This window comes from Diaphorina citri, unplaced genomic scaffold (genome assembly GCF_000475195.1).
Source record: "Diaphorina citri unplaced genomic scaffold, Diaci psyllid genome assembly version 1.1 scaffold6280, whole genome shotgun sequence".
NCBI lineage: Eukaryota > Metazoa > Arthropoda > Insecta > Hemiptera > Psyllidae > Diaphorina > Diaphorina citri.
In genome coordinates, this window is record NW_007383656.1 from 1 (window position 1) to 11964 (window position 11964).

General features: G+C 37.8%; 2 protein-coding genes across 2 annotated transcripts in view; both read right to left on the reverse strand.

Moving 5' to 3' along the window:
* Positions 1–167: 167 nt before the first annotated feature.
* On the reverse strand, positions 168–5408 carry LOC103521921 (glycerol kinase; the record flags this gene model as incomplete). The annotated part of the gene is given in 8 exon segments (XM_008487026.3): positions 168–261; positions 714–967; positions 1495–1571; positions 2192–2495; positions 2901–3055; positions 3754–4012; positions 4534–4661; positions 5137–5408. Coding segments are annotated over 7 exon segments (1266 nt in total), but the record flags the coding sequence as incomplete, so codon positions are not given.
* A 1100-nt stretch (positions 5409–6508) lies between these two features.
* LOC103521923 (glycerol kinase-like) overlaps positions 6509–11964 on the reverse strand; it is a 7543-nt gene continuing 2087 nt past the window's right edge. The window contains exon 3 of the mRNA XM_008487027.3: positions 6509–6546. Coding sequence (XP_008485249.1) covers positions 6509–6546 — 38 coding nt within the window. The remainder of the gene's footprint in view (positions 6547–11964) is intronic.

Here is an 11964-nt window from a genome sequence, read left to right on the forward strand (position 1 = left end):
GCAGCTCTGATGATGTGACCTTTCGTCGTGAACTGAGTCATACCACAGATGACACTGAAAAGAACAAATCGTACCATTATTTTTTGTAAAGGGTTTCTGTTCAAAGAAATATGATTCCCTCTTTAACGAGTTCAACGCTGTGTATCTGTAAAAGAGGTTTAATAGAGCTCTAGGATGTCACGGGTTTGAAAGCAAATAGCTTCGAGGGCAGCTCTGATGATGTGACCTTTCGTCGTGAACTGAGTCATACCACAGATGACACTGAAAAGAACAAATCGTACCATTATTTTTTTGTAAAGGGTTTCTGTTCAAAGAAATATGATTCCCTCTTTAACGAGTTCAACGCTGTGTATCTGTAAAAGAGGTTTAATAGAGGGAACTGTAGGCCTTATCTTCCAGAAATCGAAGAGAGAAGGAACACAGGATAGGAGAAAGTCAGCCGTTTCGAAAACGATTATTATGCGTTCAAGATAAAATCCGCCCCGGGTGGGTATCAAACCCGCGATCTAGCGCTTACAAGGCAGACGCGCTACCAACCGAGCTAACTAGGCTGGTATACTCAAATCTCATTATTTAAGGAATGACATTTTTACTTTCTACAGTTATAGCGAAGCTATACTATGTAGTACCGAGAAAGTATTGCAATCGGTTCAATTTTTTTCAATATTATGTTACACTCAAAGAAGGTTGGATTTCACAAGGCATTCTCTTACCCTCGCGCGTCCTTTCTCCAGTACGGGGCGTACAGGCCTCCGAACGCGGGCACGAAGTATACATCGCCGGTAGTCATAACTTTCTCCGCCAGGGACTCGGTCTCTCGCACATTGTCCATCAGATTCAGATTGTCCCGTAGCCATTTCACCGCTGCCCCGGCTACTGCTATACTTCCCTCTAGGGCGTAGATAGGCGTGGCGTCCGGGCCAAACTGATAGGCCACTGTGGTGACTAGGCCGTTGTTAGAGTGAACCTGGAACATGGGAAATAATATTGTTGTAGGAAGGAATTTTAATTGTGTTAAGCATAAATGCTTGTCACAAATGTCGTTCTCCGCTTAAAATATACTACGCTAAATTTCATGACTTGACCTGGACACGAACCAAAAACCTCCAGATTCCAAGTCTACCGTGCCAACCACAGCACCACCGAGGTTGTACATTGTTGTAGGGATTATATTGTAGCTAGGCCGCGTACTGTAAGGTGGATACGATATTCGTGGAAAAAAAGGTCATCATATCCCCTCCTTAGAGTCCTGGGTCAACTCTTTTTTTTTTTTTTCATTTCCTTTTTTTTACGATGCCGAAGGTAAGAATCGAAACTTTTGAATAGAAATCAACAGCGCTATCACAAGACAACCCTTGTCTTTACGTTAATGGACTTACTTCCTCACCCTGATCTTTCTTTATGTTAATATCTTTGTTTGTATGTTCCGTCTTATTAAAAACTAAAGCATATTATAATTATTTAATAATAACAAAATCCGTACTCTACACTTACCCGCTTGCTTCCTGTGTTGTAGAGAAGGAAGCATCCACTCCGGTAGGTATTCTTAGCCTGTCCTTCCTTGAAACAGTACTATGTAGTAATGAGAAATTATTGCAATCGGTCCAATTTTTTTCAATATTATGTTACACTCAAAGAAGGTTGGATTTCACAAGGCATTCTCTTACCCTCGCGCGTCCTTTCTCCAGTACGGGGCGTACAGACCTCCGAACGCGGGCACGAAGTATACATCGCCGGTAGTCATAACTTTCTCCGCCAGGGACTCGGTCTCTCGCACATTGTCCATCAGATTCAGATTGTCCCGTAGCATTTTTCTTTTTTAATGATTGTTTCATCGCCGTTATTATTTCGTAGCAATGAAACAACTGCTACATTAGACTCCTGAGGTCTGTACCGTACTGTCGTAGCATACCCATCCCGTAGTAATACCTCTCATCAGATGTGCGAGAAGAGACACAATACTTCCCATTTAGGTGTTGAGTCAACACGAGAACACCAGACATTTACAAGGTATTCATTGTTATACATGAGACATTTTTCTTTTAATGATTGTTTCATCGCCGTTATTATTTCGTAGCAATGAAACAACTGCTACATTAGACTCCTGAGGTCTCATCAGATGGGCGAGAAGAGACACAATACTTCCCATTTAGGTGTTGAGTCAACACGAGAACACCAGACATTTACAAGGTATTCATTGTTATACATGAGTTTTTCGCTCCAGTAGAATGATAAAAATATATTGACAAGGAAAGTAAAACAATTACCTTGCCGTAGATTTCCGAGGAGCTACGTATTTCAGGCAGAATGGTGGGAGGCACAGCAAAGTATTTACACAGTAGGGGGTCCCACTGCAGACTGTCGATGTTCATGAGCATGGTACGCGAGGCATTGGTGACATCTGTGACGTGACAGGTGCGACCTGTGAGGTTCCACACCAGCCAGGTGTCGACTGTTCCGAATAAACAGCGGTTCTCCTTGATAGCACGTCGAACCTGAGACAAGGAAATAGAAAGATATAATAGATCAGGTGATTCTTAAACTGGGGTCCGCGGCCCCCGGGAAGATCACATAAAATAAAGTAAAGCGGCCGCGGAGCGTTCACAGTTGAAAACAACGGGCCGCGTAGAAAAAAAAGTTTGGGAACCACTGGAATAGATTATAGGTATGTAGCTTGTTTATCTTGCTCGAGTGAGACTAAAAAGTCCCTTTACCCCAGCAGTCTAAACAAACATCCATTTTCACCTCCAGAAGCCATCAGGATTGACAATTAAATTTAATTTTTGGGTCTACATATGCCACGAGGCCCAGCACTTTGTTCTAGAGGCTTCACATTTTAATTCGAGAGAAACTTCTATTTAAAATTTATTATAAAGAAGGTCCCTAAAGACCATACTTACGCTAGAAACGTTCTGTATGAGCCATGATAGTTTGAGTGCACTGAAGTAAGGTGATACTGGGAGTCCACATATTGGTTTCAGGTAGTCTTTGTCTTGGTCTGGGAATTTGGCCAGAACTTGGTCGACTATGTTGTCTGCTCGAGTATCAGACCACACTGAAATTCAGAATACAAAGTTTGCGTTGTAGCCTTCAACAAATGGCCTTTCCTCTTGGACATTGTTTTATATCGCTGCAGGAATTCGAACCGTGGTGTAAAGGTAGAAAACACACCTACTATAGGTTTATGAAGGGTAATGCCTTAGCGAATTTTCGCATAGAGAGCAAAAACTAATGGCGTCTGTTAGTTATTCGTTCAATTGGTAGGAACTAGGAATATCAATCATAAACTCTACTAGGTATCAAATCACATGAGCTTTTATACGTAACGCATTCCAACCTCCTAGGGTTATCACAGTTATCAGAAAAAGTTCCTTTCCATTTCTTCGTAACTTTGATAATTTATTGATGAGTAACTCGTTTTTCCTAGGCGTATCGTATAATATTGATAAGGGTTCATGCAGTAAACCGTCACTAAGATGGAGGTTTTACCCCTCCATTCAAAGACAAGGTACACGCTTACCTACAGTACCTACTCACATAGCCTATTGAAAAAATAAGTCGTTGTTGTAGCCGCTACAATGTAGCGGCTTCAGCTGTAGCCGAATGGTGATAACAGAATAAAGAAAGGATATTTTTTTTCTGCCATACACCGGGGTCTCTAGGCATGTTTAATTGACTCGTCCTGAACCACAGTCAACTATCCTGAGGCCTTGTTCTTTAAAAGCAGAGAGAACACGTTAAAAAAAAACCCACCGATAGCATTGTAAAGCGGTTCTCCGGTGTTCAAGTCCCATACGACGGTGGTTTCCCTCTGGTTGGTAATGCCCAGGGTGACAATATCATCTCGGCTGAGGCCATGGGCGCTCAGCTTCTCAATTGCCCTGTCCATGGTGGTCTGGACTGCCTGGAGGATCTCCATGGGGTCCTGTTCTGCCCAGCCTTCCTGAGGACTGATCGTGCTGATGTCCATTGAGTGCGACACCACTTCTTCTTGTGTAAGCGCCGAGATGATCTGGAAAGGAAAATGGAATGGAATAAGGGTTAGTTGAAATCAGAAGACATGAAGACAAAGAAGAGCCAGATATAGGTACAGTTTCCCGATCACAAACAGGCAAAAACTAAGCCAGTCACACACATTGTTAAAAAAAAAAAAAAATTAAAGTTAAGCATAAATGCTTGTTGCAAATGTAGTTCCCCGCTTAATACAGTACGCTAAATTTTCCAACTTCACTTAAAACTCGAACCACCAACCTCCAGATATAGAGGCAATCTATAATCTAACCACTACACCACAGAGCAGTTTTGAATCTCTATGAGCGCTGTCAAACTTCCTTGACTTGGCGGGGCGGAGCGCTGTTTTTTAACAGGCATCTGAAAGTGTGTGGCCAAAAAAGTTCAAATTTTTACAACTGTGAACTATCAGAGGCCCATACCTCTCTTGCAAACTGAACGTTAGTGCCCGGCCTTCAACATAAAAAAAGCACTGTAGTACCAGGGGGAATGAACTTTTCAGACGAATTTCTGGGTACTTACAGCAAATCGGACGGTTCTTGTTCCTTCATCTATAACTCCAATTAATGGGACCTGGGTTTGAATGCTGTTGTTGTTGGTGTTGGAGCTAGGTTCCGGAGGAGTATTGTATACGAGAGAAGGCATCTTGTCTGGAAACAATACAGTAAATTGCAAATAAATATTAGGAAGAAAAAAAGAAAGAAAAAATGGTAGTTACCTAGTTAGGAAAGTATTTTTTTAAAATTTAATTTTAAAATATAGGCACACTTCAACTGTCAAATTGTTTTTTTTTTTTTTTCCAAGAAATGATTTTTTTTTCCCTCAATAAGGCTGATAAGGCACTATTATGATATTTTTGCTCCAAAATTTGAACTGACTACGACCAGCACTCGGCTGTATTAAGTGGGGACTAACTCTATCTATCTGGTACTCGTGCCTATCAGCCTATCTGAGGAGAATTTGAGTACCTACATAACCTTGACACGCCACCACATACTATGTAGCTATTACTAGGTTCCAAAATAACCTCCTTTACCACGATTTTTTACTACAAGTTTGTACTCCTATCGTCAGTTTACTTATGTAGGTTTAAAAAAACCTATGCATATAAATTACGAAACTCACAAAACAGTAATGATGATAGCCAATTTGGATAAAATGAATAGAAACACACTTGATATCTACATCTACACACAATTTTAACTTTTTATTGGAATTTAATCAAATTATTTATTTTAAGAACTGCAATCACAACTGCACCCACATAAGATTATTTTCAATTAAATCAGATACATTACAGCAGATTAAAAATTCAATTAGGTGTATTAATTAAGTTGATTTGTTTAAACATTAGCGAGTAGTTATTTGCTTAATTAATTGCACTAGGTACTCTTAGGCATATAAACAGTACAATTAATGATATTAACGCGCTCAATTTAATATTTAAATATACTAATGATTATGATGGGTGAATTGCTTTTATATGCTGATCATTGTAGATCAAAGTTTGAAAAGATAACAAGATTTCCCCATATTCCTTGTTTCTTAAAAATTAGAAACTGTGATGTATAACCCCTGGACAGTGTGTTTACAATTTTCATTATTAGGCATCAAGTTATGCGGAATTGTGTGAGCCAATCATTCGACCTCTTTCTGAAGTCATCAAATTGTTTTTGTTTTGTTCCCTAAAAAAAGTTCGATCTCAAAGTTCAAGCAATGTGTGGACTTTACAGCCTGTTTTGTTTCTATTATATGATGAATTCAATTCACGTTTGTTTTGATGTTTAGATGGGGGGACTTTTCCAGAACAGAACTTCGCCCTTTACAGTTCACACTTTACTAAAGCTATGACGTTCCCTAACAGGGGGAAAAACTTAAAACTTTCCAAAATCATCATTTTTCTGATATCAAAAATTAAAAATATTTTGTGAAGTACTTTTGTTCAGAGTTTTCTAATATACATAAGTTTGTTTGAATATGCCCTAAATTTTTTGTACCTTATTTATAGTGTCAGCTCGGACTAAAAAGTACCATTCCAACAGTTTTGTGATGTGATTTTTCTAGAAATTCCCTGCGTAAAACAAAATTTCTTCAACCAAAACCAAAGTTCATTTTGAGTGTCCCGATTTGAGGTCTATCTAAAATTAAATGCATCATGGTACTAGTGAACATTCCAATTCCTCTGATGTGGGAAGAGGTACCGTGCCATTGATGTAGGAAAAGGTGTACCATGGTATGATGGTACATAAGGTAGAGGTACCTATTGCTGTATTTTTAAAAGGGAGAATTTGCCTCGGGCAAAGTCTCGATTGACCTCTTGATTTCTAGTAAACATACATCATGTATACCTACGTCAGACTCATCACGTAGTTGACGCATGTTCTAGTGGTGGGGCTCGATCTTTCCATTGTGTCTCGGACCTTATCGCCATTCATAAATAAATTATGACTGACTGTGATGCTATAGTAAAAATCATAACTCAAATCTAGCACACTCTCTAAGTTTTCATATTTCTACTATTTACCTTTAGCACTCCTGAAACAGTAAACGAAAGGATTTTTAAGAATTTCCGATTATATTACATAACTATTATTATTCAAAAGTAACTTTCAGTCATTGACTTGAATACTGAAAGTGGAACGATAACAAAAAATAATATAATTAAATATAAAAAAACCAATCAAGGGATCTTTTTTTCATAGGTGTTTTCTTGTTGTGATTTAAAAGTATTCGTTATTTTCATTTTCCTTCTTCAGTTAACTCATAGGCTGACAAGCCTGACCAAAGATCTTTTAGGGTTCACTTTTAAAATATTTAGATTTGATAATATTTGTCATTCTCAATGTGTTTACTCCTTCTGCTTCAAGGCGTTTAACGCTAAGCTGGAACAAGCCTGACCAAGATTTTGTAGGGTTCACTTTTTGAGATATTATTTGCAAGTGAAAAAATTCAGGTACGGTATTGCTACTAGAGCGAACCAAAGGTCGAGTAATAATAATAATATCAAATGACTGTAATAGAACAATAATAAAACTCAACGAGACAGTTAATAAGAAACTCATGGTGAACGAGGGTCACTAAATCTGCGTCTCCGTACATGAATGTTACTATAGAATTCAAGACAATACAGCGGACTTCAACGACTGACGGTAACTCCTCTGTTGTATCAAACTACTAACTCTTCAAAATCTACAACTCATATCTTTGGTACATCGACTGTCCGGAAATGGAAGTGTGCACCGTTCCCTGCATGAATGCGACAAAGGCATAATAATAGTAATCACATAAGACTAAGTAATAATAATCACAATCACTAATACCATAAATAGAATCTCGATTAGATGACCCATAGGTCAAACTCCAATATGATATCTGTTCTGTTGAGAAATTCTCGGTGTTGCGAAGGAACTTCTAGAAAAAGCAATCGCCAAAGCTCTCGGAATGGTATCACTCGGGACCGAGTGAGGCGTGTATTCCGAATCTGTATGATAGTCAAAATAAACACTGTATTAGAAAACTGCTGAACCGAAAGGCTCCACAATATTGTTTATTTTTATATCCGAAATGATGAGTTTGGGAACAGGTTTTACACTTCTACTAAACCTGTTAGGTCGTCCAAGCTTTAGGTAAAGTGTGACTCAAGAGGCGAATTATGACATAAAAAAGTAGAGAGAAAAAATCTACTTTCAAACACAACACCAGGTTAGCTGGATTCATCCAGTAAACCAAACCCAGGTTGATGCAGAGTCACAGCTGCATCTGAAGGATTTATGCTTCGACTCCGAATCATGTTATAAAATGTCAATAAAAAACAAATCCAAGAGTAGTCAATCGAAGAATCGACATTGGCATTCGCGTAACGATGCATTTTAATAGATATTGCTTAACACAGTCATGATTATTTTACAATCACAGTTAAGATACAAACGAAGGTGGTAGGTACTTGGTGGAAGAGTTAACTTTTCAGCTCCTGACCTTCAAACTGATCTACATATAAACAGCATTATCTACCATCATCTTCACATCATTACATTATATTTAAATATTAATTGAGCGCGTTCATATCATTAATATGTGTTACTGTTATTATGCTAAGTCCTAGAAGTACATTAAGCAAATAACTATCGCTAATGTTTACAAATGACCGTAATTAATACACCTAAATTGAATTTCTTTAATTGCTGTAATGGTCACCTGAATTAATTGAAAATTAATCTTATGTGGGTGCATTGTGATTGACAGTTTCTTAACATAAATATTTGATGTAAATTCAGTAAAAATTAAAAATTGTGTGTAGATGTAGATATCAAGTGTGTTTCTATTCATTTATCCAACTTGGCATATCATTTCCTGTTTTGTGAGTTTCGTAATTTTCTATGCATAGGTTCTTTTAAACGATACATAAGTAAACTGCGATAGGAGTACAAACTTGTTGTAGTAAAAATCGTAGTAAAGGAGGATATCTCTGGACCTAGTATAGCTACATAGGTATGTGGTGGCGTGTCAAGGTATTCTAGGTACTCAAATTCTCCTCAGATAGGCTGATAGGCACGGTACCAGATAGATAGAGTTAGTCAACCAATTAATACAGGCCCGAGTGCATGGTCCGTAGTCAGTTCAAATTTTGGAGCAAAATTATCATAATAGTCCATATCCTGCCTTTTGAGAGAGCAAAAAAATCATTGCTTGGAAAAAAAAAATATAAGTCACATAGTACCTACTTGAGTATGAAACTTTTTAAAATTAAATTAGTAAAAAGAAATATAGTAAAAAAACTTTCTCTACATTTTTTCTTCTTAATTTTTTTTAGGTATGTGAACTATAAGTTGTGAAGGTTTATTGATGGTCCTTGTTTGCCACATAATCCTGCTTGAACTCGCTCAATCACAGTCTCCATTTTTATCTTTCCTTTTTTTCTTCAATATTGCATGGCCAATGTTTCAAAATGGGATACTGAACGTTTTTCGTTCAATCACGTTTCTAAAACACACAAGAGTATGGTCAATATTTGTACAAGAAATGGGGGCACAGCACAAACGTGCAGTACACGGGATTTTACTAGAAATCCAGTAGTTAGTACTGTTGACCACCGAATGAGGAGGTACTCTTCACCCATCAAAGCAAAATCGGTACAATTATGACCAGAATCGGTTTTGTGTTACTTTCTGTTTTAATAGAGAAATTCAATAGGTTCTCAGCAAATTAGGTAACAGTATTATCCGACGCACTATATATAAGTTTATTATGTTCCCGTTGTTTTCCCTCATGAGATTGACTGTGCTTCTTCCCAAGCTCTCGCCGCGTGGGTAGGCTGTGTTCGTAACTAACAAACTACCAAAAGCAATATTACAAGGAACAGACTAAACCAAAAATATTTTACCAATTGGGAATACAACTAATAGAAGAATATACCCATTTAGATTTGAATTGATTAACACCATTTATTCCCCGACTTCTCTACTTTAACTAATTAAGCACTAAAATAACTCTACACACCCCGATATTCGGGAGAACCAAATAGATTCCTCAAATAACCGAGATCGAAACGTCAACTTTCGATGACTGCTTGATTGAAATGGGTTATTGGACATTATGAAAATTAACAAAATAATAAAAATAATATGCGATAACCCACACAATGGTCAGGAGCCCCGTCAAAAAAAATTCCATCATAGAGTTCCATTGTACATTCCTACCAGGTTATTTGCCCAAACGCATTGCATCTTTTATTTTGACCACAAACAACTATTCTCTTCGAAAAAAAAAAGAAAAAAAAAAACGAAGATAATTGTTCTGATCGAATTAAGCATTATTTCCCCTTAAGGTTTTACGATATTTTCTTGTAGGTACAAAGGTAACCATAATAGGTTTAAAAAATAAGACAGATACCTATTGCAACCTACGCGAATAATCAAAAAGAACCTATTATATAAGATGTAAACTACAACACCATTCCAGTCCCCTGGCAATGAATGCAAATTTTCCTGCAACATATTCCGGGAAAAATCAAATTAAATGGGCGTTTTCTCATCATTTATCAGAGAAAAATCAAATCAAATGGGTTTTCCAAAGCTGATACAGTGATACAAAACAAGATTCCAATATTCTAGGAGGTCTAATGTCTAAATAAGAAATAAATATTAATAGTGGCAATTTGATACAAGTTAACCTTATAATTCAAGTCACCTTATAGTGCCACACACAAACTTTATTTTGACATTACATAATACCCTTGGATGTTACATTCTACCTACTACCTGTAGGTGCTTTGTGTTCCTACCATTATCATGTGGGTGGTTGTAATAATAGAACACAAAATAAACAGTAAAACTATCAATAGAAATACACTGAGCGAGTAAATTATGTACTTTGTTATATGTTATGTACACTAGGTATCTTACATAATTGATTAAAAATGGGGCCTTTTTCTTTAAGAAGGTTCTCTTTGGTTTTATGTGCTATGATCAAATCCGAAATTTTACTTGTTCTTATCCTTTAATAAGGGGATTGATCCAAGCTTAGAGTTTAAACTAAACCTAGCAGGTACTTATACACTTTAATACTGCTAAACTGTAGTTGTAGGTACTGAGACTTTTTAGACTTCGGTTGAAGAGTGTAAAACAAGCGTGTATAATGAATTAAACTTTATTGTTCCAAGAACAAGGTAAGGATTCTATTGATGGAATTATCCGAATTCCAACCCTTTTTCGACGGAATCAACTGATCACAAATCATGAATCGGTTGCGATAACAGAAGATGAGGTTCGCTGGAGGGACACGGTTTCAACAATCGACTGATTCAACACACGCCAGGTAAATAGCTTGTGGTGACGAAATAAGTCAATGCCCGCAACTTTCATCACACCCAACAAATAAAAGATGATACGAGTATAACGAAATTGAATGGAAAAAAATGAGAAATCCATCCGAGATTATTTGGTTATCAAAATTTGAGAGTTGGCCTGGCGATGACCCTAGCGTCTAACTTGTAAACGCTAGGTACGGGTTCGAATTTCCCTGGCCGGGGCGAACCTTACCCACTAGATAAGGTTTCGTTCTCGGAACTGGTGGGTTTCCTATCCCTTCTTTTTTCGATTTAAGATGATATGACCTCCTTTGTTAGTTTCTCCTGAACGGGAGAGTTCTGAGTTATCGAAAATCAAGGAATAGGTTTCCGTGTAATAAAACTCGGGCCCCCTACAGGTGTCCCATAGGACCCGATCAATCCAAATTCCAAAATGACTAAAAGAGTCTATAGCGAAGTTTAACATGTTTGCCAAATTTTATCAAATCGGACAAACCCGATCGCGGTTATGGTGATTCAAAGAAGTACACCCCATCCTATAGCAAACAAAGCTAAGCCTCCGGTAATGAAAAGAAGAACACCATTAACGTTGCTTAAATAAACGGTATAATGTACCTCACACCTCAATCAAGGGTTCACAGAAAGCAATGCAAGATGGCGGGAATCCCAATTCGGTGATAAAACTACATAAAGTGCCATCATGATTACAAGAGAGACCACACTCATAGTACAATGAACACAACCAGCATGCATTACGGTAAATACCAATGGTAGACCGTGGAGTTAATCCAAACACGGTGAAGCGGTCTATTCCTGGAGACGCTAGAATAATTATACATAGATTCTAGTGATTAGAAAATTCTTGGGTTGGTGATAATAGGTATACATAATTCTTTTTCGTTTTTAGTTCTTTTTTTATTATTTTTTAATTATTTTTAAGAATTTTGATGGAGGGAACTGTGCCCGGGCTAGGTCTTATCGTCCTGAGAGAGCCGAGAGGAGAGAAGGAAGACAGGGATAGGAGGAAAAGCCAGCCGTTCCGAGAACGAACCTCATCCTTTCAGGATAAAATCCCCGGGAGGGAATCGAACCCAGAGCCTAGCACTTACAAGGCAGCCCGCTACCAAACCAAAGCTAACTTGGCTGGC